We start from the raw sequence: 27,914 nt of genomic DNA on the forward strand, positions 1-27,914 counted from the left end.
CCTAATAAACCCCCCCACATAGCATTGGCCTTCTTTATTGCAGTCACACACTGTCTCGACATTTTCAGTGAGTTATCTACCACAACTCCAAGATCTCTCTCTTGATCAGTCCCTGCCAGTTCAGACCCCATCAACGTGTATTTATATTTAGGATTTTTGGCTCCAATGTGCATAACCTTGCACTTGGCCACATTGAACCCCATTTGCCATGCTGACGCCCACTTGCCTATCCTTGAAAGATCCTTTTGGAGTGCCTCACAATCCTCCCTGGTTTTCACCACCCTGAACAACTTCATATCATCCGCACATCTAGCCACTTCACTGCTTACTCCCAACTCCAAATCATTAATGAACAAGTTAAAAAGCATCGGACTAAGTACTGATTCCTGCGTTGCCAGAGTCGACCCTGCTTAGCTTCCGAGATCTGACAAGATCGGGCTTGCCCAGGCTAACCAGGTCAGGGCGCAATTTTACTACAGAGATCAGTTCCCCCGGATAAAATGGCTGCTTTGGAGGGTGGATTCTGCAGCATGATACCTGCTGAGGTTCCTTCCCTCCCCAAATCCTGCCCTCCCCAGGCTCAACCCCCAAATCTCCAAGGATTTCTCACTCAGTACCGAGAAGTCTAGCCTGTTCCTTGGTAAGACTTCCACTTTATTATTATTTTTTAATCCAAAAGTCATTTCTGTTTCTCTTTCTTCCCCAGGGCACGACCTTCAGCAAGAGAATGAGTCAGAGAAGCAAACAAGCTCTCCTGCCCCACTAGCTGCCCGTTCCACAAAGCCGCTGATCCTTCATGTCTCTCGCTAGACTTCTCTTGCCGGTCGAAGGAAGGCGCTGGGACAGAGCCGTGGAGATCACGAGAACCATATACTTTTTGAGGGCCGAGGGAAGAAACCACTCCTTAATTTAACCCCCTGCTAGGTTTCCCCAGAATTCTCACATCATTTTGCGCATCCTCAACACGACCCGAGTGATGTGCATATAGTTAATGACCGATTACGAACGTATTAATACATAAAATACATCACAGTGGAAAGTCGCCCAGTGCTAAAACGAGACCCAGACCTTCACGATGGATGACAGGTATGGGAATAAGGTGAACCAAGCGTCGGACGACTACCGATACCAAGGGACCAATTACGAGGGCTACCCTCCCCAAGGTGGCCATTACCATGGTGGGGAAGAGCCCGGTCAAGAGGAAGACGCCCAGAGCGATGCCACGGAAGGGCACGACGAAGATGACGAGGTCTACGAAGGCGAGTACCAGGGCATCCCTCACCCGGACGACGTCAAGGCCAAGCAGAAGAAGAAAGCCGCCGGTATGGCCGACGAGTTCCGAGACCACGCCGACCTTGTGGCCGAGAGGATGGAGGACGAAGAACAGCTCGCTCACCAGTACGAGACCATCATCGAAGAATGCAGCCACGGACGCTTCCAGTGGATACTCTTCATAGTCCTGGGCTTGGCGCTGATGGCGGACGGCGTGGAGGTGTTTGTGGTCGGCTTCGTCCTGCCCAGCGCTGAGAAGGACATGTGCTTGTCATCCTCCAACAAGGGGATGCTCGGTGAGTACCACTTCTTCTGAACATAGTCTCAGAGGGCTAGCTCTGTTGGCCCACAATAGGACAGCTAGATTTGAGTCCGGGAGCACCTGAGTAACCGACACACACCGCAAACACCACAATGCTTGAAAACCAGAAGAAGAACATTTGAATCTTCCAAATCATTCCATTCCTGATCTAAGCATGGCAGTCCTCAGGCAGAGAAGCTTCAAGAGGAGATTACAATGTGAGATTGCTGAACTTGAGTTCATTCATAAGTTCAGAACATTTGAATCCTCTCCCCCCCCTCCGAGCTGCACAGGGACGTAGGATTTTAGTGACTATGTGCATTGTAACCTTTGCATTCCTTCTTTTGAACACCCCTCTGACCTTCTGCTTGGGATATAAAGACTCAGCAGTCTCCATTCCAACTTGTATCTGATGAAGGGAGCTTTGAGTCTTGAAAGCTCATACCCGCCGAATCTTGTTAGCCTCTAAGGTGCCACTGGGGTTGAATCTAGCTGCCCTCTTGAACAGTGTGCCCCAGGAACAGGTGAAGAACTGAGTCATGTGAAGTACATTGGAATCATTCTCACTGGCCACGCTCAACTTGTCACTCTTGGCCATCATGTAAAAGAATGCTCTTTTAAAGCCAGAGGGGATGTAGCATCTGTTTGGCATGCAGAAGGTCCCAGGTTCATGTCAGGGTTAACTGGTGTGGTTAGCCCAGTTCCAACTAGTTTGAGAGCCAGTTTGGTGTAGTGGTTAGGAGCGCGGACTCTAACCTGGGAGAGCCGGTTTTGATTCCCCACTCCTCCACATGCAGCTGCTGGTGTGACCTAGGGTCAATCACAAGTTCTCTCAGAGCTGTTCTCTCGCGAGCAGTTCTCGAAAGAGCTCTCTCAGCCCCGCCTACCTCACAGGGTGCCTGTTGCGGGGAGGAGAAGGGAAAAGAGATTGTAAGCCGCTCTGAGACTCCTTCGGGTAGTGAAGGGCAGTTTATAAATCCTCTTTTTCTCTCTTCTTAGCAGAGTGCTTTAAATAAAGCTATACAGATGCAGAGGCGTCACTTTACCAGGTTACCCAGCTTACAAAGCTACACTGAGCCACATTGCAGGTTTCATAGAATCATAGAGTTAGAAGGAACCTCCAGGGCCATCTAGTCCAACCCCCTGTAAAAAGGTAAAGGTAAAGGTTCCCTTGCTCGAAAGCCAGTCGAATCCGACTCTAGGGTTGCGGTGCTCATCTCCGTTTCCAAGCCGAAGAGCCAGCGCTGTCCAAAGACGTTTCCGTGGTCATGTGGCCGGCATGACTAAACACCAAGGTGCACGGAACGCTGTGACCTTCCCACCGAAGTGCTACCTATTTATCTACTTGTGATTTCTTGCTTTCAAACTGCTAGGTTGGCAGAAGCTGGGGCCAGAGACGAGAGCTCACTCCGTCATGCAGCAACTCGGGTCCCGAACTGCTGAATTACCGACCTTCCACAGCCTGCAGTTCAGCGTCTTAACCACTTGAGCCACCACAGCTCCCCAACCCCCTGTACAACGCAGGAAATTCACAAATACCCCCCCCCACCCCAGTGACCCCCATCTCCATGCCCAGAAGAAATACTTCTCTCTTTATTTGAGAAGTACACTTTTGGATAGGAAAGCGTAGAGACAGGATAGAGTTCTAACTTACTAGCTAAGGATGGAAGCAGATGGCGAGAGAGGTGCCAAGAGAGGACAGCACGTCTAACTCTTGGTGCATTCAGGGAGAGAGTTTGTCTTCATCTGCCCGAGAACGGAAGGGAAATCGTCCCTGAGAACACAATCTAAATTTCAAAGGGGACAGCGGCAGGAAGGAAGGAAGGAAGGAAGGAAGGAAGGAAGGAAGGAAGGAAGGAAGGAAGGAAGGGCCAGTGTGCCTATCTAGCTATATGGTCTCTCTTGCCATGATGTGTGGAGGTTGAGGCAGGGGCAATATGCCTGGAACTTCCAACAGTTCAGTCCCCAGCATCTCCAGTTAAAAAGGACCAGGCACTAGGTGATGTGGAAGACCTCCATCCGAGACCCTGGAGAACCTCTGCCAGTCTGATTAGATAACGCTGACCTTGATGGACTGATGGTCCGACTTAGTATGAGGCTGCTTCATGTGTTCATGTGCTCCGTGGAGTTGAATTTAAAAAAAGAAGAAGAGGAAAGCAGATGGCTGAATATTATAAATAGAATTCCCCCCCCCTCCTGATAAAGCGACACACTCCATGGTAAACACTTTGCATTTTTCGTAGCTGGCACACGATTCCAAGTTGCGGATTTCTCCACTGCTGAATATTAAATATTTATTAATGTATGAAAATAGACTTGCGATATATTTTTAAAAAAACCCTATAGTTGAAAAAGAGAAATCCTTAGGTGCGTTGTTCTGAAGAATGCTCACCCGGTGGCATCTGTCTTTATTTATTCACTACATTTATAGTCCCGCCAGTTTGGCGTCGTGGTTAAGTGTGCGGACTCTAATCTGGGAGAACCGGGTTCGACTCCCCACTCCTCCACTTGCAGCTGCTGGATGACCTTGGGCAAGCCATAGTTCTGTCAGAGCTGTCCTTGAAAGGACAGTTCTTGAAAGGTTGTCTGTTGTGGGGAGGGGAAGAGAAAGGAGTTTGTAAGCCACTCTGAGACTCTGAGTGAAGGGCAGGGTATAAATCCAATCTCTTCTTCTTCTGCCCAAGCAGACAATCCAGGTGGCTCAGTGTAGCTGGGATTTACGGGAGTGGAAGCAAAGCAGATGATTGGGCGCCCCTTCGCCGCTCCCAATCCTTTGTATGCATTTGGAACAAATACATTATTTCAAAATGGTGTCCTGATTCTATGGCACAGTACGCCTGACAGATCTCCTGCCCCAGTGGAACACCTCCTGGCCCGCAATCGCAGTGGAGGGGGGAAATAAATTAGGGGGAATTGGTGTCACACCAGTGACCTGACATCACTTCTGCTGCAAACCTGGAACCACAAGGGTAAGAAAGAAGTCTTGATAAAGGGCCAATATTAAAAGCCTAGTTAAAATTTATAATATGGAGCTGCGGTGGCTCAAGTGGTTAAGACGCTGAACTGCAGGCTGTGGAAGGTCGGTAGTTCAGCAGTTCGAGACCCAAGTGTGCCGCATGACGGAGTGAGCTCCCGTCCCTGGTCCCAGCTCCTGCCAACCTAGCAGTTCGAAAGCAAGAAATTGCAAGTAGATAAATAGGTAGCACTTCGGTGGGAAGGTAACAGTGTTCCGTGCACCTCGGTGTTTAGTCATGCCGGCCACATGACCACGGAAACGTCTTCGGACAGCGCTGGCTCTTCGGCTTGGAAACGGAGATGAGCACCACAACCCTAGAGTCGGATTCGACTGGCTTTCGAGCAAGGGAACCTTTACCTTTACTTTTTATTATTGTTATAACAATATGTATTATTGTTACGTGTACCAAGGGGTCATTTCGTAGAAAAAGAGGTGCAGGAACTCATTAGCATAACTCATTAGCATAACTTATTTGCATATGCCACACCCCCTGACATCACCGGAAGTGTGTCAGAAGGCAACACCCACCGCTCAGGCTCCACTGGGCTGTTTTGGATTGCTAGCTATTGGGGGGGGGGACACATGCAACAAGTTCAGAATCCGGTCAGTCTGTGGTCCGCAAACCATTGAGAAGGCAAGAGTGGATTTAAGATAGATGACTCCTATTTGCTCAAGCAGTTTGAGGATACTGGCGTCAGTATATATGCTATTGAATTTTCCCCCTCTGCTTTTTTAAAGAGGCAGCTGGTATGAAACTAAATAATGAAGCAAAAGGAAGCCAAATTTAATAAGAATAATTAGTCATTTTGATTCTGCCTTTGATACTGCACAGCATGAGTTTAAAAAAAGAAAAGAAAAGAAAAAGGAATTGTGGAAATTATGTTCCCTCCAGAAATTTGCTCTGTTCTTCCTCATCTTCCCACGCACTTTGAACTTCTAAATGTTCCAGTAGCTTAATTCTTTGTCTTACGAAGCAAGAGCTTCAGGCTATGTCTGGACTGAAAAATGTCTGGATAGCATTTTATGTGCATCAAGATTGTGGAGTTGGCATGGATGCTGTCCAATCGCCCCTGTTCCATTTGCACTGCAAACAGGACGAGGTAATATGTTGTGTTCCAGAAGCCTTAGGGGTAGTGTCGGCACATGGTCATCCACTTCCACTCACCCCTGTCCAAGGAACTGTTCAGTTTGCTCCTTGCATCTGTGAAGGGCAGTTAGGTAAATGGAGCCTCCATGTTCATTGGCAGTATATCTCTGTGTGCCAGAAGCTGGGGACAAATACCAGGGTAAGGCAACATGTCACCTCATTTGGCAGAAGCATCAAAACTGGTGCTTAGTTCCCATGCTAGAGGAAGACCCAAGGTGAACAGCCAAGACTGGAAGTATTCATTCTTCTGGTTTCACTCTTTGATCACCCAGTTTGGTGTTGTGGTTAGGAGCGCAGACTTTAAACTGAAAGAACCGGGTTTGATTCCCCACTCCTTCACATGCAGCTGCTGGTGTGACCTTGGGTCAGCCACAAGTTCTCTCAGAGCTGTCCTCTCAAGGGCAGTCCTCGAGAGAGCTCTCTCAGCCCCACCTACCTCACAGAGTGTCTGTTGTGGGGAGGGGAAGGGAAAGGAGACTGTCAGCCACTCTGAGACTCTGAGTGAAGGGCAGGGTAGAAATCTAACACCTCCTCCTCCTCTTCTTCTTCTCCTGCTCCTTCTTTTCCTTCTCTTCCTCCTCCTCCTCCTCCTTCTCCAACTCTATTCTCTAACTCCTTCCAGAATATCTCCCTTTTGTCTTGATTTTTCTCCACGTTGGTCCCAAAATTGCCGTTTAACACTCAGGGTCAGCCTGTAATATTTCGTCATGCCGAGGGCTCTTGGCCTGGCCTGGCCTGGCTAGGGTTGTCAACTCCAGGGTGGGAAGTTCCTGGAGATTTGGGGGTGGATCCTGGGGAGCTGCGGTGGCTCAAGTGGTTAAGACGCTGAACTGCAGGCTGTGGAAGGTCGGTAGTTCAGCAGTTCGAGACCCGAGTGTGCCGCATGACGGAGTGAGCTCCCGTCTCTGGTTCCAGCTCCTGCCAACCTAGCAGTTCGAAAGCAAGACATTGCAAGTAGATAAATAGGTACCACTTCAGTGGGAAGGTAACAGCGTTCCGTGCGCCTTGGTGTTTAGTCATGCCGGCCACATGACCACGGAAACGTCTTCGGACAGCGCTGGCTCTTCGGCTTGGAAACGGAGATGAGCACCGCAACCCTAGTCGGACTCGACTGGCTTTCGAGCAAGGGAACCTTTACCTTCACCTGGGGAGAGACTTCAGCCGGGAAGTGATGCCACAGAGTCCTCTCTCACAAGCTGCCACCTTCTCCCGGGGAACCGATGTGTGTAGTCTGGAGCTCCGCTATAATTCCGGGAGATCTCCAGGCTCCACCTGGAGGTTGACCACCCCTAGCCAAGCCCCTGTGGCACTGCTGTGGGGCCCTGGCCTGGACTCAGCCAGCACCAGGATAGGCCCAGAAGGAGATGCCAGGCATATCCTGTGCCGCTGGGGCGGAGGGCTTGCAGGCCAGCGGTCGTTGGCAATGCTCCCTCTGAGCCGTGGAGTCCTGTGAGCAAAAATTCTACTTTGTTGTTGTTGTTGTTCAGTCGCACAGTCTAGTCTGACTCTTCGCGACCCCATGGACCACACCACGCCATGCCCTCCTGTCTTCCGCCATCCTCTGAAGTTGGCTCAATTTCATGTTCGTTGCATCTATGACACTGTCTGACCATCTCATCCTTTGCCGTCCCCGTCTTCTTTGACCTTCAGTCTTTCCCAGCATCAGGGTCTTCTCCAGTGAGGGCTCCCTTCTCATTGGGTGGCCAAAGTATCTGAGCTTCAGTTTCATTATCTGGCCTTCCCGGGAACAGTCAGGGTTGATTTCTTTTAGGATGGACTGATTTTATCTCTTTGCAGTCCAAGGGACTCTCAAGAGTCTTCTCCAGCACCATAGTTTGAAAGAGTACTTTGTGAGCTCCTGGCATTAACGCTGTGAGCGAGCGATTTGGCTGCTGCATCAATTAGTGTGCTCTGGTGCCCTCCTTCCTGAGCGAAGGCGAAAATGTGTGAGCCGGAGGGTAAAAAACTGTGAGCTGGCTCACACTAACTCAGCTTAGAGGGAACAGTGTTCAGTGGAATCAGTGTCTTGCCAGTGGCCCAATCGATCGTCCTTTCTCCCTCTGGACCCAATCCACACTACTTCACCAAAGGAGCGGATGCTGTTGCATTATGAGAGCCAGTTTGGTGTAGTGGTTAAGAGTACGGACTCTAATCTGGGAGAGCCGGGTTTGATTCCCCACGCCTCCACATGCAGCTGCTGGTGTGACCTTGGGTCAGTCACAAGTTCTTTCAGAGCTGTTCCCTCCAGGGCAGTTCTCAAAAGAGCTCTTTCTCAGCCCCACCTGCCTCACAGGGTGTCTGTTGTGGGGAGGGGAAGGGAAAGGGATTGTATGCCACTCTGAGACTCTTTCGGGTAGCGAAGGGCGGGGTATAAATCCTATCTCCTCCTCCTTTCCTGCCACTCTCTCTTTCCAAGAGGACAAGCAAACAACAGTGGAAAGGAGAGGCGGCAGGGCTGATGGTTTGGCAGTGGGCCCCTTGACGGGTGGTGGTGGGTGGTCCTTGGCAGGTGCCCGGCAGTGCTGTTCCCTCTAAGCTGTGGAGTCTTGTGAGCAAAAAGTCCGCTCTGTGAGCGCCTGGCATTAAAGTTGTGAGTGAGCGATTTGGCTACTGCGTAAATCACTTTGCTCCAGAGCCATCCCTTCCTGAGCGAAGACAAAAATGTGTGAGCCGGATGCTGAAAAACTGTGAGCTGGCTCACACTCACTCAGCTTAGAGGGAACACTGGCTGCTGACCCCTAGTGCCGATCTTCATGATAACACAAGGCCAGTGAAAACCCAAATGGTTGGGTGAGGTCAGAGGCATTGTGCGTGTGCGCGTGTGGCCCGTTTGGTTAAGCAGCTTTGGCCGAACAGCTGGGAGGATGGATTTTCCCCGCAGAAAGCAATTTACTCTGCCGGGTCATTTGTTTTTAATCCGAGAGCAGCAGCGGCGACAGGGCAGGGGGACAAATGAGGGGGGACTCTGGGGAGGTGGCATAAAAACACCCCCAATAAATAAAGTAAAACAAACCTGGATTTCGTTGGAGGGTTGGGGGGACAAGGGACGACCACGCTCCAACCCGGCTCGATTTAGCAGGATCTGCCTCTGTTTTCTGGGACGTGGCTCTTGGAGAGCCCCCCCCCCGCGCATGCTTCTCTCGCCCTGTTTGGTGTTCAGGTTTCCGTTCCCTCCATTGCGTTGCTGGGAGTTAAATCTCTGGAGGGCTGGGCTGGGACGGGGGAGCATCTGTTGCGCTCATTTATTCCTTTTGTTTTATCTACAAAATCTGCATCCCGCTTTTCTGCCCTTACACGAGGCCAAGATGATCTACAACAACTAATGATCGTAAGACAGTTGGCCAACTAGAAAAACAGTCAGGGGTCATTTCCTGCGGGAGTGCACAGGAGCGGAGCTCCAGCAGTAAAGAGCCCAGGGGGCAGGCACATGCAACAAGCCCCACCCCCTGCTCCCAGCAGCCCTCAGTTGGGCCACGAGGAGCAAGAAGCGGCCAGGTAAGTTACAGAGCCGCCCTCCCCAAGCCCCCTGGTCCAAAACAGTCCAGTGGCACCTTTAAGACCAAGTTTTATTCAGGTACAAGCTCTCCCTCCTCTGCGAGGACAGAGCTGCATATAACCCCCCGCAATAGCTAGCAATCCAAAACAGTCCAGAGGGACCTTTAAGACCAAGTTTTATTCAGGTACAAGCTCTCCCTCCTCTGCGAGGGCAGATCTGCACGTTCCCCCCCCCCCAATAGCTAGCAATCCAAAACAGTCCAGTGGAGCCTGAGCGGGGGGTGTTGCCTTCTGCCACACTTCCGGGCATGTCAGGGGGTGTGGCATATGCAAATAAGTTATACTAATGAGCTCCTGCACCTCTTTTTCTACGAAATGACCCCTGCTGCCAATCCCTGCAGTCCAATAATCTACTCAGTGACCAGAAGGAAGACCCTACTGTATACTCAACTTCCAAAGCACCTATAATTTGGAGTTTCAGATGCCGCTGTAAAATAAACTCTGTAACGAATGTATGTCTGTGTATCCTTGAATGCACGATCAAGCCATTGAATAACAGTCCCCTTGGGGGGGGGGATAACAAAATTGAATGACGAATAAATGAAAGGGAACCACGGCTGGCTCGCCGCCAAGCGTCTGGAAAAGCAGTGATTCACAAGGAAGGATTTGCCTGCGTTCTGATTAGGAGAAATTATGGTGTTTACGGGCTCCGCCGAGGTCTGATTAACATGCTCTCCAAGCCTTTCATTGTCAAATCTTGCCACGGTGTTTCCGCTGCGCCGCTTTTTAATTTAGCGAAGCGCTCTGGGCGGGGGTGGGCAGCGGGGCGAATCCATTCTCCGTGCGCCGTTGGCGAGAACCAACAGAGCCAGTGGCCCTAGGCCTCCTTTTCACAGTCAGCTCGGCACCACGAGGACTGCTCAGGGTACTTCTCCTGTCCCCGATTATTACTCTACCGCGAGTACATTCGTTCTTCCTTGACATTTGGGAATGTTTGGCCACCCACAAGGAGAGAACTCCTGCAGGAAGAGGGCGTTCAGGAAACCAGTGGGGTGGAGAAGCAGGGACTGGTAACAGGGAAGCGAAAATGTCTCCGAAAGAAGCCGAGTCCAGCCAAAACAGGCTGGACCACAGTGGACGCTCGGCTCCGATGTAGCCAGAAATGCCCACTCATTATGGCTGGGTCTGAGCTGAGCTGCCTCAGCAACAGTGCCAGAGTCACCCAGGCTTTAATCTGCAGCTCGGGTTGCCAGAGGAGCTGCGGTGGCTCAAGTGGTTAAGACGCTGAACTGCAGGCTGTGGAAGGTCAGTAGTTCAGCAGTTCGAGACCCGAGTGTGCCGCGTGACGGAGTGAGCTCCCGTCTCTAGTCCAGCTCCTGCCAACCGAGCAGTTCGAAAGCAAGAAATTGCAAGTAGATAAATAGGTACCACTTCGGTGGGAAGGTCACAGCGTTCCGTGCGCCTTGCTGTTTAGTCATGCCAGCCACATGACCACGGAAACGTCTTCGGACAGCGCTGGCTCTTCGGCTTTGTAACGGAGATGAGCACCGCAACCCTAGAGTCGGACTCGACTGGCTTTCGAGCAAGGGAGCCTTTACCTTTTTAGGATTGCCAAAGGAGCTGCGGTGGCTCAAGTGGTTAAGACGCTGAACTGCAGGCTGTGGAAGGTCAGTAGTTCAGCAGTTCGAGACCCAAGTTGCCGCATGACGGAGTGAGCTCCTGTCTCTGGTTCCGGCTCCTGCCAACCTAGCAGTTCGAAAGCAAGAAATTGCAAGTAGATAAATAGGTACCACTTTGGTGGGACGGTAACAGCGTTCCGTGCACCTCGGTGTTTAGTCATGCCGGCCACATGACCACGGAAACGTCTTCGGACAGCGCTGGCTCTTCAGCTTTGAAATGGAGATGAGCACCGCAACCCTAGAGTCGGACTCAACTGGCTTTCGAGCAAGGGAACCTTTAGGGTTGCCAAGCTCCAGGAGTGGCCTGGAGTCGGCTCGCTGTACTGGTGTAGCTTTCCCAGGAGGTGTGGGCAGGGTCCAGCAGGGCATGTCACAGGCAAGGGTGCAGAGAGTAACCAAAGTCCAGTCCAAAAGTCAGTGCTTCCAGAGAGCAGGTTTACCAAAGCCCAGCCGTGGGTCGAGGAGTTCCAGGCAGCAAGTCCAATCTGAGGTCAGGGGTTCCAGAAAAGCCAGTTGTCAGGTCCATTTTGAGGTTCATGTTTGCAGAGGTCCAGGAGCAGCAAGGTTGGCCCAGTAGCAAAGTGCACTTGCTGCATCCCCAAACTGCTGCTTCTCCCGGCTGAATGTATAGCCAAGTCTTAATGAGCTAAGCTCCCAGCCAGTTCCTTGGCAGTTGTCCTAAATCTACCCATTCATCTCTTCAGTTGACAGCTGATGACGGGCCATGAGTCCCGCACTTCTCCTCCTTTCTTGCAACCCTAAGGCATCTCTGACAGCATCAGCACTGCAAGGGTCTTTCTTGCAACCCTAAGGGTCTCTGACAGCGTCGGCACTGCAAGGATGTGGGTGAGCTAGGTGGGCTGGGAGTGGCTGCTGAAGACTCGTTTACTGCTTCAGAGCTACAAGGTGTTGGCTCAGTTTCAGCTGTAGGCTGTGACTCCTGGTCAGCCGGTAACCTGGTCTCTTGTTGTTCTCCTTCTGGCTCAGAGCCAGCTGCGGCTGGCTGCTCAGTTACCAGCCCAGGGCTAGCAGGTTGCACTTCGTCTGCGCAATCTGAGCCAAGAAATTTGCACTTCGTCTTGAGAAATCTGAGCCAAGAAATCTAATCAAGAGGCTCTGTGTGTGACTTTGCTTCTTCTCAGCACATACCAGCCAGATAGACTCTGCTGTGTTATGTGCCTTGAGCACTCTGCTAACCCAAACAATCATTCAAGTGCATCTGTTTGGCATACAGAAGGTCCCAGGTTCAATCCCTGGGGGTCTCTAGTTGCAAGGACCAGGCAGGAGGTGATGTGAAACACGTCTGCCTGAGACCCTGGAGAGCTGTAAAGAGGGGCTGTGGCTCAGTGGAAAAGCATCTGCTTGGCATGCAGAAGGTCCCAGGTTCAATCCCCAGCATATCCAGTTAAAAGGACCAGGTGAAAGACCTCCAGCTGAGACCCTGGAGAGCTGTACAGAGGGGCTGTGGCTCAGCGGCAGATCATCTGCTTGGCATGCAGAGGGTCCCAGGTTCAATCCCTGGCATCTCCAGTTAAAAGGACCAGGCAATAGGTGATGGGAAAGACCTCTGCCCGAGACCCTGGAGAGCTGTAAAGAAGGGTTGTGGCTTAGTGGAAGAGCATCTGCTTGGCATGCAGAAGGTCCCAGGTTCAATCCCCAGCATCTCTAGTTAAAAGGACCAGGTAGGAGGTGATGGGAAAGACCTCAGCCTGAGACCCTGGAGAGCTGCTGCCAGTCTGAGTAGAAATTCTGAGTAGAAATTTTTCCTGCCTTCTACCTACAGTCAAACAGAGACTCTCCTTCTATAGCTTTCTCTCCCCCCCCCCCCCCCGGTTGTGCTGGAATGGGTTAGCAGGTCTTGTGCATCAAACCGGGCCAGGATTGGTAGCACACACAGTGCGCACATGTTCTCCTAAGCTGCTTAGGCGGACTGAATCATTCTGTAGTGTGTGTGTGTTTGTTTCTCTGTGTGTGGAGCTAGTTAGGAAGGCAGGGCCAGAGGAGTTAGCTCACAATGCCCTCTGGTGGAAATCTATTCAGGTAGAGCACACCTGTGCATTTCAGATTCAAAGAACGGTGCGTTTCCACTGCAGGGCATCTTTTAATGTGAGTTTTATTAAGGCTTTTATACATGAAATAAAAAAGAAGGGGGGGAAAGGAAGAGTAAAAGTAACACAAGAAGAAATGCAAACTAACAGATCGACTAACGCAAACTGAAAGCAAGAAAAAAAAAAGGAATAATATCTGATTTTCTCTGCTACAGGAATCCATCTGCTTACTTATTACCACCTTAGTCCAAAGTCAGACCAAGGGCACATCCGAAGTCAGACCAAGGGCACCGGAGGGCATTTCGCATATCTACATCTTGACCTTGATGGCTTGAGGCTAGCCCGATCTTGTCAGGTCTCAGAAGCTAAGCAGGGGCGTAGTATTTGGATAGTATTTGGATGGGAGACCACCAAGGAAGTCCAGGGTTGCTATGCAGAGGCAGGCAATGGCAAACCACTTCTGTCCATCTCTGGCCTTGCAAACCCCATGGGGGTTGCCATGAGGAGGAGGAGGAGAGATTGGATTTATACCGTGCCCTTCACTCTGAGTCTCAGCGCGGCTTACACACTCCTTTCCCTTCCCCTCCCCACAACAGACACCCTGTGAGGGAGGTGGGGCTGAGAGAGCTCTTTCGAGGAGTGCTCTTGAGAGAACAGCTCTGACAGAGCTTGTGACTGGCCCAAGGTCACACCAGCAGCTGCAAGCCCGGTTCTCCCAGATTAGCATCCACACACTTAACCACTAGACCAAACTGGCTTTCCAGGTCTCCACTTCTCCGTTTTGTCTTCACAACAGCAATCCTGTGAGGTGGGGTTAGGCTGAGAGTATATAACTGGCCTAGCATCACCCAGCGAGCTTCCATGGCGGAGATTTGATCCCGGTTTTTGCAGGTCCTAACCTGACACTGTAACCATGAAGCCACGCTGGCCATTGGTTCATCTCGTTAGCTATCACCCATTCACCTGGCAGGCCATCTTCCCAAATTGTGGTCCTTGAGATCCAATTTTAACTAGACGGGTTGTGGACAGAAGGTGTGACCACCCCAAAGCTGCTCTTCCCGTCTCCCACATGTAGAGTTTCTGAGCATTGGCCTCTGGGTAGGTTTTGTATCTGCTACAGGAAACAAGAGTGGAATGAACAGGAGTCACATCTTAAGAACATAAGAACATAAGAGATGCCAATGTTGGATCAGGCCAAAGGCCCATCTAGTCCAACACTCTGTCAAACAGTGGCCAAAAATACCAGGTGCCATCAGGAGGTCCGCCAGTGGGGCCAGGACACTAGAAGCCCTCCCACTGTTGACCCCCCCAAGCACCAAGATGACAGAGCATCACTTGCCCCAGAGTCCCTATCTATACCTTGTGGCTAATAGCCACTGATGGACCTCTGCTCCATATGCCTATCTAATTCCCTTTTGAAGCCGTCCATGCTTGTAGCTGCCACCACCTCCTGTGGCAGTGAATCTCATGTGTTAATCACTCTTTGGGTGAAGAAGTACTTCCTTTTATCCGTTCTAACCCGACCGCTCAGCAATTTCATGGAGTGCCCACAAGGAGTTCTTGTACTGTGAGAAAGGGAGAAAAGTACCTCTTTCTCTACCTGTTCTTTCCCATGCATAATCTTTTAAACCTCAATCATGTCACCCCTCAGTCGTCTTTTCTCCAAGCTAAAGAGCCCTAAGCGCTTTAACCTTTCCTCATAGGGAAAGTGTTCCGACCCTTTCTGGGCGTTCCATCTTCTGGGCGTTAACAGGGGTCGCTGGGGGTGTGGCGGGGGAGCTATTTGTGAATTTCCTGCATTGTGCAGAGGGTTGGACTAGATGACCCTGGAGGTCCCTTCCAACTCTATGATTCTATGTATTCTGGCATGTTTTCGTGAGTCAGAGCTCACGCTGTAATGCAGTTTGCTGGTTTCCTACGGTGCTGCCCGACTCCTGTTTAGTTTCGCCCTTTAAAAATATGACTGGCGTGGATCTGCTTCCTTAAACTCGTCTTCTTCTTTCTCCATCTCTCCTGCAGGACTGATTGTCTACTTGGGCATGATGCTGGGTGCCGTTTTGTGGGGCGGCCTGGCTGACAAACTGGGCCGGAAGCACTGTCTCATCATCTCCCTCTCCATCAATGCTGCCTTTGCGTTCCTCTCCTCCTTTGTGCAGGGCTATGGATTCTTCCTCTTCTGCCGCCTTATCTCTGGTTTCGGGTGGGTATGGTGTTCTCCTTGGGAAAGGCCTGGACTCTGTCTCCTTAAGGGGAAAGCTGCCAAGATTTGACATCTCCATAGAGTTGAGAGCAACATTCTCTCAGCAAATGCTGGGAGGTGTTGAGGGTGGTGCTTGGGGAGGAGAGAGATTTTGGAGGATGTGATGTCACCTTCCAGGTGACGCTCTAGGAATTTCCCCTTATCTCTGTGGTAAGGACCATAAGGAAATGGGGAAACTCCTAGAGCGTCACTATGGAGGCCATTTTCTGGCCATTTTTTTCCTCCCTGGTTTCCTGAGGGTGGGGGATTGGGGTTGAGGGCAGAGGTTGACTTCCTGTGGGGAGGCAAATGGCAGGCCTGCATTCAGGCCCAGTTAATTTTTAAAAAATAATTATTTTGTGCTAAGGTTCTTTTAAACTATGGTGCTGGAGAAGACTCTTGAGAGTCCCTTGGAATACAAAAAGATCAAATCAGTCAATCCTAAAAGAAATCAACCCTGACTGTTCCCTGGAAGGCCAGTTAATGAAACTGAAGCTCAAATACTTTGGCCACCCAATGAGAAGGGAGCACTCACTGGAGAAGACCCTGATGCTGGGAAAGACTGAAGGTCAAAGAAGACGGGGACGGCAAAGGATGAGATGGTTAGACAGTGTCATAGATGCAACGAACATGAAGTTGAGCCAACTTCAGAGGACGGCGGAAGACCGGAAGGCCTGGCGTGATCTGGTCCATGGGGTCGCGAAGAGTCGGACTCGACTGTGCGTCTGAACAACAAAAAAGGTTCTAAATATTGCCTCCAAAACCTGAGTTTTGTTCTATTTGAGGTACGAAGGGTTGCCTGAATTGGAATGCAGTTGTTGCGAATGCATCTGTCATTTTGAGCCCTGGAACTTATGGAGTGAGATGTTTAAATACATTGGCACCCTGTGCTGCTCTGAAATGCCTCCAGACTCAGGGGAGGGGTTTGGCTCAGTGGAAAAGCCTCTCTTTTTGCAGGTAAAAGGTCCCAGGTTCAATCCCCGGCATCGTCAGTTAAAGGGACCAGGCAGTGGGCAATGTGAAATACTTCTGCCTAAGATCCTGGAGAGCGGCTGCCAGTCTGAGTAGGCAATACTGACCTGGACCAGGGTCTGATTCAGTATGAGGCAGCTTTCCTGTGTGTTCAGACTCTGCCAAGGGAACCCCAGTTTCGGTGCTCAGTAATGAAAACGTCTGCTACCAGAGTAAAATATGCAAATCCAACAGGCACATTAAGTTTCCTCACTTGGAATAGTCTCTTTTGCTTCTGCTAGGGATTCCGAAAAGGCATAGAACACACTCTCCTCTGTCTCTGATTCGATGTCCTTATTAACCCCCTCTGGCTTCCGAGTTTTCATCAGGCACTGTCCCGTTGTGTTCACTTTTGCAGTAATAAGGACTAGTAACTTGCTTCCTTTTCAAAGTGAAGCATTTGATTCTCTGGATGCCAAGTTCCACATCTGTTCTATGGAATACTCAAAGGTAAGAAAATAAGAACATAAGAGAAGCCAATGTTGGATCAGGCCAATGGCCCACCCAGTCCAACACTCTGTGTCACACAGTGGCCAAAACCCATCCACCAGTGGGGCCAGAACTCCAGAAGTCCTCCCACTGTGGCCCCCCAAGCAGCAAGAATACAGAGCATCACTGACCCAGACAGAGTGCTTCCTCTATACCTTGTGGCTAATAGCCACTAATGGACCTCTGCTCCATATAAGAACATAAGAGAAGCCATGTTGGATCAGGCCAGTGGCCCATCCAGTCCAACACTCTGTGTCACACAGTGGCCAAGAATACCCAGGTGCCATCAGGAGGTCCAGCAGTGGGGCCAGGACACTAGAAGCCCTCCCACTGTGGCCCCCCAAGCAGCAAGAATACAGAGCATCACTGCCCCAGACAGAGTGCTTCCTCTATACCTTGTGGCTAATAGCCACTAATGGACCTCTGCTCCATATAAGAACATGAGAGAAGCGTTGGATCAGGTCAATGGCCCATCCAGTCCAACACTCTGTGTCACACAGTGGCCAAAACCCAGGTGCCATCAGGAGGTCCAGCAGTGGGACCAGAACTCCAGAAGCCCTCCCACTGCGGCCCCCCAAGCACCAAGAAGACAGAGCATCACTGCCCCAGATAGTGTTCCATCCAATGTTCCCTCTAAGCTGTGGAGTCCTGTGAGCAAAAATTCTACTTTGTGAGCTACTGGCATGAAAGTTGTGAGCGAGCGGTTTGGCTGCCGCATAAATTAGTTTGCTCTGGAGCCCTCCTTCCTGAGCGAAGACAAAAATTTGTGAGCCGGAGGCTAAAAAACTGTGAGCTAGCTCACACTTACTCAGCTTAGAGGGAACACTGGTTCCATCTATACTTCGTGGCTAATAGCCACTGCTGGACCTCTGCTCCATATCCATTCTTCAAAACAGAGACCTGGATGACTTGTACAAACTAAAGGCTGACCTTGTGGGGTGTCTGATTCTTCCTGTTCCTTTTTGTCGTTGTTTCCTTAGAATCGGGGGCACGCTCCCTATCGTCTTTGCCTATTTTTCTGAATTCTTGTCCCGTGAGAAGAGAGGGGAACACCTGAGCTGGCTGTGCATGTTCTGGATGATCGGCGGTCTTTACGCCTCTGTCATGGCCTGGAGCATCATTCCACATTACGGTAACTGTTTCCAGATCCATGTGCAACCATCACACTGTGCCATCTTTTTCGTTTAAAAATGCAGCCTCTCCCCCCCTTCCGGGTCATGCCAGCAAGTTCAGCTGGTGGGGTGGAGTGGGGTGTATGGGTGGTTCGTGGGTGGAGAATCTACCAGTCAGGTTGAGTCAGGTGGGATCTGGTGTCCCGTAGGTGTTAAGTCCCCCAGTACTGTTTTCACAGGTTGGACCAGTAAAATACTGGTTGGCAGTCCTTCTTCATACTCTACCTGCCCTTGTGCCCTCCAGAGCAGGCCCGTTGTCACAGTGGGGCATGTTGGGGCCCTGCCACCTTAGTTAAAAGTCCTGCCCCACAAATAGCCATGCCAGAAACCTCTGCCTGTTTCCCAAAGGCTCATGGGAGTGCTTCTGAAAGACTCACTGTGACCTCGGTGGTCTACAGCAGGCAGGGGTCATTTCGTAGAAAAAGAGGTGCAGGAGCTCATTAGCATAACTCATTAGCATAACTCATTTGCATATGCCACACCCCCTGACATCACCGGAAGTGTGTCAGAAGGCAACACCCACCGCTCAGGCTCCACTGGACTGTTTTGGATTGCTAGCTATTGGGGGGGACGGGACACACGCAGATCTGTCCTCGCAGAGGAGGGAGAGCTTGTACGTGAATAAAACCTGGTCTTAAAGGTGCCACTGGACTGTTTTGGACCGGGGGTAGCTCTGCAGCTTACCTGGCTGCTTGTTGCTCTGACTGAGGGCTGCTGGGAGCAGGGAGTGGGGCTTGCTGCATGTGCCCGCCCCCTGGGCTCTTTAGTGCCGGAGCTCCGCTCCTGTGCACTCTTGTAGGAAATGACCCCTGACAGCAGGACTGGGCTAGCAGAAAAATGGGGGATTGCTGGAGATGTATTGAAGGTGCCACTCCTGAGTGCCCTTCTAAGCTTTCTTGCCCTGCAGAAGGGAACTCAAAAGGCATTTAGATGTCCTCTGAGCTGTTTTTTCCTAGGAACTGATGCGCTCATTGTCCTGTCCCTTGAGTAGAAGGGCTAGGAATGGGCTGAGAGCCGTCCCCCTTTAAAGACGGGCATTCAGATTAATTTAATGAACTGTAATTCAACTGCCTCCTTAAAAATTTAAATGCCCCCCAAACAGCAAAAAAAACCCCCCTGGCTACGGGCCTGCTCCAGAGTCAGCTGAAGTTACACAGGCAAAAATCCTATGCTAGCCTTCGCAGTCTGCGAAGAAGAGTACCGGGGGACTTTCGGAAGAGTTATAGCTCACCCAAGTGTCCTCAATGTTCGATCAGTTTTCACTGAGAAGAGGCAGAATCCTGCAGCGTATGTAGATTCGCATATCTGCATATTTTGGATGATTCTGCTTTGTTGGTCATCGTAAGGGGCAGGAAGCCGTTCAGGGCACTGGGGATCCACCAAGAATTGTACTCCGGCTTCTGAGGTTTTGCCACCAACGTTTAGATCGATCTTCATAACCCAAAGGGACTAGAAACTTGCTCCATTTAAAAACAAAACTTGCTCAATTTAAAAATGAAAGCCAGTCCCCCCCCCATGCCACTTTCAATGCTTATTGCAGAATTGTAGTAAATACAGGGGTCATTTCATAGAAAAAGAGGTGCAGGAGCTCATTAGCATAACTTATTTGCATATGCCACACCCCCTGACCTCACCGGAAGTGTGTCAGAAGGCAACACCCACCACTCAGGCTCCACTGGACTGTTTTGGTGGATTGCTAGCTATTGGGGGGGGGGAGCACAAACCTGCCCTCACAGAGGAGGGAGAGCTTGTACCTGAATAAACCTTGAAGGTGCCACTGGACTGTTTTGGATTGCTAGCTATGGGGGGGGCGTGCAGATCTGTCCTCGCAGAGGAGGGAGAGCCACTGGACTGTTTTGGGTTGCTAGCTATGGGGGGGACGTGCAGATCTGTCCTCGTAGAGGAGGGAGAGCTTGTACCTGAATAAACCTGGGTCTTAAAGGTGCCACTGGACTGTTTTGGACCGGGGGTAGCTCTGCAGCTTACCTGGCTGCTTGTTGCTCTGACTGAGGGCTGCTGGGAGCAGGGGGCGGGGCTTGTTGCATGTGCCCGCCCCCTGGGCTCTTTACTGCCGGAGCTCTGCTCCTGTGCACTCCTGCAGGAAATGACCCCTGAGTAAATACAAGTGGAGGATGCGGTGAGCAATGCTCCCTCTAAGCTGTGGAGTCTTGTAAGCAAAAATTCCACTTTGTGAGTTACTGGCATTAACACTGTGAGCGAGCGATTTGGCTACTGCAGAAATTAGTTTCCTCGGAAGCCATCCTTCCTCAGCTAAGGCGAACACGTCTGAGTCAGAGGCGAAAAAACAGTGAGCTAGGCTCACAGCAACTCAGCTTAGAGGGAACATTGGCGGTAACACCCAGAACAAACTACAGAACACTGCATTAAAAAGGCAGTCTTAATATGTTCTGTAAGCCGATATTACTTCTCATAAAATGTAATAGCTTGGTTATAGATTATAAATTTTAACTTTTTGAGGATATAATATGTAATCTCAACAACTAGTCTACTGACATAAAGAAACAATGTATAACACCAATGGGGTATTTTGGTACATTTTTCTCACAGTTCACTCTTCACAATGCACTTTTTAACAACAATCTTCTTTCACAAAGAGTTCCAAAAAGTTCTTTATAATGCAGAAACTAAGCTTTTCCTTCCAGCTTAACTGCGATCCAACAGATAGCCCCAGATATCTCCTTCCATTTCAGCTTCCTCTTTCTCAAGAATCGCTTGCATAAACATCCATCAGTTCGTACAGAACTTCGCTAAAGCTATTTAGGCGTTGACCTATACGTCTGAATGGAACGCACCCTCTTGCCGATGAAATCCTTTAGCTGGGGTTTAGCGTTCTTCACCTGGTTTGTGGGACATGGCTGAGGGCAGGGCTCTTTTTGTAGAAAAAGCCCAGCAGGAACTCATTAGCATAATAGGCCACACCTAACAGCAGGAACTCATTAGCATATTGGGCCACGCCCCTGATAGCACAGCTCATTAGCACATTAGGCCGCACCCCCATGTTACCAGAGGTGTGGTCATCCAGCCACACCCACCTTTTGCTTGTTATTCTGTTTACCTTGTTTGTTGTCAAAACCCAGGGCCTTTTTTTGTAGCAGGAACTCCTTTGCATGTTAGGCCACACCCCCCTAATGTAGCCAATCCTAATGAGTTCCTGCTGTTGGGTGTGGCCTGTTATGCTAATGAGTTCCTGCTGGGCGTGGCCAACTCGGGAGCCAGCCGGAACTCCGTTCCTGTGCATTCCAGCCCCAAAATAGCCCTGGCTGAGGGTATTGATATTTTTGCCTTTTTTTTGTGCAGAATTGTGGCATGCACAGAGTCCTGTTTTTGATTAGGGAGGTGAAGGGGCAGTGGGGCAGTGGCCGAGCTCCTCTTCTGCATTGAGGCCCCAGATTCAGTCTTTCTAGAATATCCAGTTAAATGATCTAAGGCAGCAGATACTGGGCAAGACCTTTCTCTCAACCGGAGGGCTTGGAAAACTGCTGCCAGTCAGAGGTGACAGTATTGAACCAGGTGGATTTCTGGTTGGACTCAGCATAAGGCCCTAGTTTGATCCCCAGAATCTTTAGTTAAAAAGAGGTTCTGTAAGACCACTGTCTCTGAGCCCCTGGAGAGCGGCTGCCAGTTAGAGTAGACAATCCTGAACATGATAACCCAGTGGGCTGACTCAGTATAAGAGTCAGCCCACTGGGTTATCATGGTCAGCACTGACTATGGTGTAGTGGTCAAGAGTTCCCCAGGGGTTTGATTCCCCACTCCTCCTCCACATGAAGCCAGCTGGGTGATCTTGGGTCAGTCACAGCTCTCTCAGAGCTCTCTCAGCCCCACCTGCATCACAGGTAGTCTGTTGTGGGGAGAGGAAGGGAAGGAGATTGTAAGCTGCTCCAAGACTTCTTTGGGTAGATAAGGGTGGGACAGAAAACCAATTCTTCTTGCGCTTCAGTATAAGGCGACATCATTTGCAAAATCTAAATTTGTTCTTAATTGTTGTGATCTGAAATTGCATTTTTGCAAGGCTGGAGATTGTGCAGTTACTGCAGGAGCCCTGCAGGAGCCTTTAACCTGGTTTGTTTGGACACAGGAAAGGGACATGAGAAAAGGCGCCTTTGCAGCGAGAGGCTTTGCTCAAAGTGGTATATTACCCCCATGAGAGGAGAACAGAGAGGTACTGCGTGGTTAGCAGGGTACTGAGAAAGCCTGAGGGGGTCATCAGGTAGCAATTGAGAATCTGCCCTCCCTCTGTGATGGGCCAGGAGAAATTAGTGGAGGATGCGGGCAGCCCGACTCACGTTTCTTGTTTGCAGGTTGGGGCTTCAGCATGGGAACCAACTACCACTTCCACAGCTGGAGAGTCTTTGTGATTGTCTGCTCCCTGCCTTGCATAGCCTCTCTCGTGGCACTGAAGTTTATGCCCGAAAGTCCACGTTTTTTGCTGGAGGTAAGAAGGCTTGTCAGGAAATTAAACCAACAAGCTTAAATTTCAGTGAGTATTGAAGCCTGTGAAACAAAGGAAAAAAGGAGATGTTATTGGGGGGGGGGGTTTACAGTTGTTGCTGCTACTAATGTTATTTGTTGTTTGCCGTCATTGTTACATTTCTAGACTGTCTCGCAACCAAAGATTCTCAAGGCATATAACAAAAGAGACTATAAAGCATGACACAGCAAAACAGAAAACACCATAAACCAAACACCTCTAAAATGGCACCAGAATACTAAAAGCAACCTTGCTGTTGTAAATAATTCTATAAATAGGCCTTTGGAATCACAATGGGTAAAAACTTTGTGAAAAATGAAATTTTATGCCCAATGTGAGTCTGAGGACAACTCTTCACACTAGGTGGTTGAAAGGTGGTGAAACTAGCCCTGACCTGGATAGCCCAGGCAAGCCCGATCTCATCAGATCTTGGAAGCTAAGCAGGGTTGACTCTGGTAAGTACTTGGATGGGAGACCTCCATGGAATACCAGCACTCGGGAGGTGGGGGCAGGCTTTATTCAGCCACCTCTCTGAATATCCTCCAGGCTCCCAGTAGGGGTCAGCCACCAGAGGTTGCCATGACTTCCAGGTGCACACACATACATGTACATATTTAAAAAATACATCTCTGTTCCAGGAAAAGGTTCACCTATTAAATGAGTGTGTGAGGGGTAGGTTGCTGTCAAAGTCCAGGACCTAGGCCACGAAAAGGTGGCAACTCAGCTTTCCAAACTGAGATGAACAAATATGCTGAAGGCTCTTCAGGTAGTCACCAGCCAAACTCAGAGTGCCAACTTTTATCATTGATTGCAGCAATATTGCATAGAGTGCCCTTACATGAGAATATATGAGCCCTGCTGGATCAGGCCGGTAGTCCATCCTACTGATGCTGCTTCCTGCAGATTCTTAATAAAAACAGATGAAAATGATGGGACTTGAGATCATTAAACCATATCCTTGGGGTGATATGATATTTCTGGTATCCTTTGCTTTGGTCTTTCTAGATAGGCAAGCACGATGAAGCCTGGATGATTCTCAAGCAAATCCACGACACCAACATGAGGGCCAAAGGAGAGCCAGAGAGGGTGTTCACGGTAAGCCCATTCCATTGCCTAGAAAGATGCCTAGGCAGACAGCCAGTACGGGGTGGTGTTTAGTGTAGCTGAACTAGGATCCGGGAGTCTGGCGTTCCCATTAGCTTGCAGGCCAAGAATAGGGGACTCACTCAGGTTCCTTCTCTTCAGTTCAGCTTTCAAAACAACTTTCATTTATTAGCAAGGAGATACAGGGATGGGACCAACTGGGTTCAGGGCTAGGGTTTGCTGTAGTGCTTAAGAGCACAGACTCTAATCTGGACAACCAGGTTGGATTCCCCACTCCTCCACATGCAGCTGCTGGGTGACCTTGGGCAAGCCACAGTTCTCTCAGAGTTCTCTCAAGAGCAGTTCTCAATGAGCTCTCTCAGCCCCACCTACCTCACAGGGTGTCTGTTGTGCAGAGGGAAAGGGAAGGAGTTTGTGAGCCGCTTTGAGACTCCAAGTGAAGGGCAGTGCATAAATCCAACTCTTCTTCTTCTTTTTCCTCTTCCTCTTCTTCTTCTTCTTCTTAACAGAACTCAGCAGAGATTCCACCCCATGAGAGTAGGTTCTTGGTATGCATGGATGTAACATCTGGAAAGGGCTAAAACGGCACAAAAATGGTTTCACATCGCACAAGAGAGAAGGAAAATTAAAACGGCAATGGTTAAATTGAACTAGAAAGAGTATTACATTCTATAGCGTTGAGAGCTGAACATTTTGGCTTGGTTTTGCTTCTTTCAGGTAGCCAACATAAAAACTCCCAAGCAGATAGATGAGTTTATCGAAATCCAGAGCTCCACTGGGACGTGGTACCAGCGGTCGTTGGTCAGATTCACGACCACCTTCAAACAGGTATGGAACCCAGTCTGGGATTATATGCCCACCATGTCCATTTTATGCACACTTCCCAAAACAGAATCTTGGGAGAGTACTTGGACCACCCCGCTGATTTATCAGCAAACAAAACATTTGGGTGTTGTTTTTTTTGGGGGGGGGGACAGATTATGAACCCATTAAATATTTCTTAGTCTATTATTCACTTGTCTTTTTACCTGGTGTTTGATGAAATGTAAGTACATTGGCATACCACCTAAGCCTCAGTATTAGATTTACTGAAGGAAACACAAGATAACTCGGGAACTAGTATAAGACGAGTTGTCGTTAAAAAGGGTACACAATGGATTTTCTCAATTGGGCAAATTTATTCATTTGTTTATAAACATTTTTATGCTGCCTTTACACCCTATCAGGGTCCACAAGGTGCCGAACATAAAAAAAAACATTAAAACATTTAAACAATTAAAAATACAGGGTGGTATAGTGGTTAAGTGTGTTGGATGAGTACCTGGGAGACCCTGGTTGCGCACTGTTGCCATGGGAGTTGGCTGGATGACCTTGGGCTAGTCATGCACTCTCAGCCTGACTTACTTCACAGGGTTGTTGTGAGGATAAAATGGAGGACAGGAAATTGACGTCAGCTGCTTTTCATCCCATTGGGGATGAAGGTGGGAGACAAATAAAATCAATAATAAAATTATGAACCAATTCAATTAAAAACACATAAGCAACCACACTAGAAGGAAGGCTGATTTCAGGGGCAGTTCAGGTTAGGGAAAACGGTGTGCAGGGTGGGGGAGGCTGAAGCCATGCAACATGGCCACAAAATGAACTGAGTTCTGCACACATGGGAATGGGGGTGAACCCGCAAGTTATGTGTGACAGAACGACAGAGCCGGGAACCCAGACCCAGCCTGTGAACTCCATTAATGTGTGAATCAGTCTGAATGAAGTTGAATGACATGGACTGTCTCTAAATTGTTTTGTGTTCTCAGTCTCTTTGAAACGAATATGGTGTTTCTTCTGGGCCTCATTTCCACATACGAGTACTTTCTTCCTCAAACAAGGGATGGTATTCGAAAAGAGCAAGAGTCCAGTAGCGCCTTCAAGACTAACAACATCTGTGGCAGGGTGTGAGCTTTTGTGAGTCACTGTGTGAGTGCTCGCGCAGTGACTCACGAAAACTCCTCCCCTGCCACATATTCTGTTAGTCTTGAAGGTGCTACTGGACTCTTGCTCTTTTCTACTGCTACAGACAGACTAAAACGGCGACCCGTCTTGATCTGTCTCCAAGGGATGTTACTGAGAGCCATCAACTGTGTCCAAAGTCAATCTTAGGATTTTGCCATAATCGATCTTCTGGGCTTTTCAGGTTTTGGACAACCTCCTGTATTGTCTGACAGCCCAGTATCGAATGAACACTCTGTTTCTGGCCATCGTGTGGTTTACCATGGCTTTAAGGTATGTTTGTTAGTTAGTTTATTTCATTACATTTATGAATCGCCTAATCCCCACAAATGTGGGGCTCTAGGCGATGGACAAATTTAAAACGACCGAAGCCATAAAACCATACCCAACATATAATACGCAGTTAAAACGAGTGGTGAATTTATGTTTTGTAGTTTCCTCCCATTCCTTGTGAATTTATGTTTTGTAGTTTCCTCCCATTCCTGGTTTGTGAGTACTTCATGGGCACGGGGAGGGATAGGAGATTCAGGTTGGGTAGAGTACCAAGGCAAGTGTGGACAATCACAACCTAATCAGAGAACAAATGTAAAGAAAACGGTCCGTGAGAGTCTGACCCACAGATCAAGCAGTCAACAAGACTCGCAAAGAAGATGCTTTCTGCATATTACGGTCAACAAGCACTACAACACAATAAACAAATTTCTTCAAATCATAAGAAAACCCTAGTGTGAAAATACATCATCAATGTCGTCTCCGGATCATACAACCACGTTTCAAAATGAGATCTTCCTCAGGAAATGGTAGAGTAGTACAAAAGCACTCTAGCTCATAAAGTGCTTTACAAAAAGTCATGAAAGATAATACATTCAGATAGGGCACTGATCTCAATAAGTATTCAGGCGCAAACATGCTGCTAAGCTTCTAACGGATCCCAGGCGGAGACGGCGTTGATGATGTCTTTTCACACTAGGGTTTTCTTATGATTTGAAGGAATTTGTTTATTGTGTTGTAGTGCTTGTTGACCATAATATACAGAGCGCAGTAAACAATGACCAAGGAAAACCAACAAATAACAACTGTGCACAGAAAAAACCCGCACAAGAGCTATAAAAAGAGACTTCAACACAATAAGTAATTCAATACATGTAATCCATCATAGGAAAATACCAAAGGGAAAGAACAAAGTCCAGAATAACAATATCTCAAAACAATCAAGTCTGGAATAGATGTCCACAATGAAGTCTGGCTTGTAGTTCCTGAGGAAGGACCTGAAGTCCAAAACACTAATCAATACCTAGGAAAAGTGTTGGACATCTATTCCAGACTTCATTGTGGACATCTATTCCAGACTTGATTGTTTTGAGAGATTGTTATTCTGGACTTTGTTCTTTCCCTTTGGTATTTTCCTATGATGGATTCCATGTATTGAATTACTTATTGTGTTGAAGTCTCTTTTTATAGCTCTTGTGCGGGGTTTTTCTGTGCACAGTTGTTATTTATTGGTTTTCCTTGGTCATAATATACAGAGAGCATCTTCTTTGCAAGTCTTGTTGACTGCTTGATCTGAGGGTAGAGTACCAGCCATGACACAGACCGTCGCGGTCCTCAACCAAACACCAAATGTGGCATGAGATGTCCAAAAATTGGTTGTTCTCTCAGGGCCAGGGCCAGGTTTTGGGGACCCCCAGGCAGAGAGTTCCCGGGCACCCTTCCCCTTCTCTACCCACCACTAGGAGCTCAAGCCTTCTTTCTCTCCCATCCCTTGTCTGCACACATCTGCCTGCAGACCTTTCACCGGTGGTGCCGGGCAGCGTGTGGCTGGTGGAGTGCTTAGCAAGTGAGTGGGCCGAGGGAGCTGGCGACAGCAGGACCTACCACTGTTCAAAGTGGTTTCAGCTAAACATGAGGAAGAACGTCCTGGCCATTAGAGCAGTTCCTCAGGGGAAGAAGCTACCTCAGAGGTGGTGGGCTCTCCTCCTCTGGAGATTTTTAAGCAGGTGTTAGAAGGCCATAAGAACAGATGAAGAGCCCTGCTGGATCAGACCAGTGGTCCATCTAGCCCAGCATCCCATCTCACACAGTGGCCAACCAGATCCTCTGGAGGGCCAAGAACAGGGCATAGAGATCGAGGCCATCCCCTGGTAAGAACATCAGAAGAGCCCTGCTGAATCAGACCAGTGGTCCATCTAGTACAGCATCCTGTCTCACATGGTGGCCAACCAGTTCCTCTGGAGGACCAACAACAAGGCATAGAGGCCAAGACCTTAATAAGAACATCAGAAGACCCCTGTTGGATCAGACCAGTGGTCCATCTAGTCCAGCATCCTGGCCAACACACTGGCCAACCAGTTCCTCTGGAGGTCCAGCAACTAGGCACAGAGGCCAAGGCCTTCATAAGAAAATAAGAGCCCTGCTGGATCAGACCAGTGGTCCATCTAGCCCAGCATC

At 49.3% G+C, this 27,914-nt stretch overlaps 1 protein-coding gene across 1 annotated transcript in view; it reads left to right on the plus strand.

Moving 5' to 3' along the window:
• Positions 1-1,075: 1,075 nt before the first annotated feature.
• The window catches only part of LOC107111100 (synaptic vesicle glycoprotein 2B-like), a 41,114-nt gene continuing 14,275 nt past the window's right edge, over positions 1,076-27,914 (plus strand). Inside the window, exons 1-7 of the mRNA XM_015412021.1 lie at positions 1,076-1,568; positions 14,978-15,158; positions 17,678-17,829; positions 22,192-22,325; positions 23,367-23,456; positions 24,183-24,293; positions 25,651-25,739. Coding sequence (XP_015267507.1) covers positions 1,076-1,568; positions 14,978-15,158; positions 17,678-17,829; positions 22,192-22,325; positions 23,367-23,456; positions 24,183-24,293; positions 25,651-25,739 — 1,250 coding nt within the window. The remainder of the gene's footprint in view (positions 1,569-14,977; positions 15,159-17,677; positions 17,830-22,191; positions 22,326-23,366; positions 23,457-24,182; positions 24,294-25,650; positions 25,740-27,914) is intronic.

This window comes from Gekko japonicus, unplaced genomic scaffold, assembly GCF_001447785.1.
Source record: "Gekko japonicus isolate JY-2015 unplaced genomic scaffold, Gekko_japonicus_V1.1 scaffold864, whole genome shotgun sequence".
Taxonomy (NCBI): domain Eukaryota; kingdom Metazoa; phylum Chordata; class Lepidosauria; order Squamata; family Gekkonidae; genus Gekko; species Gekko japonicus.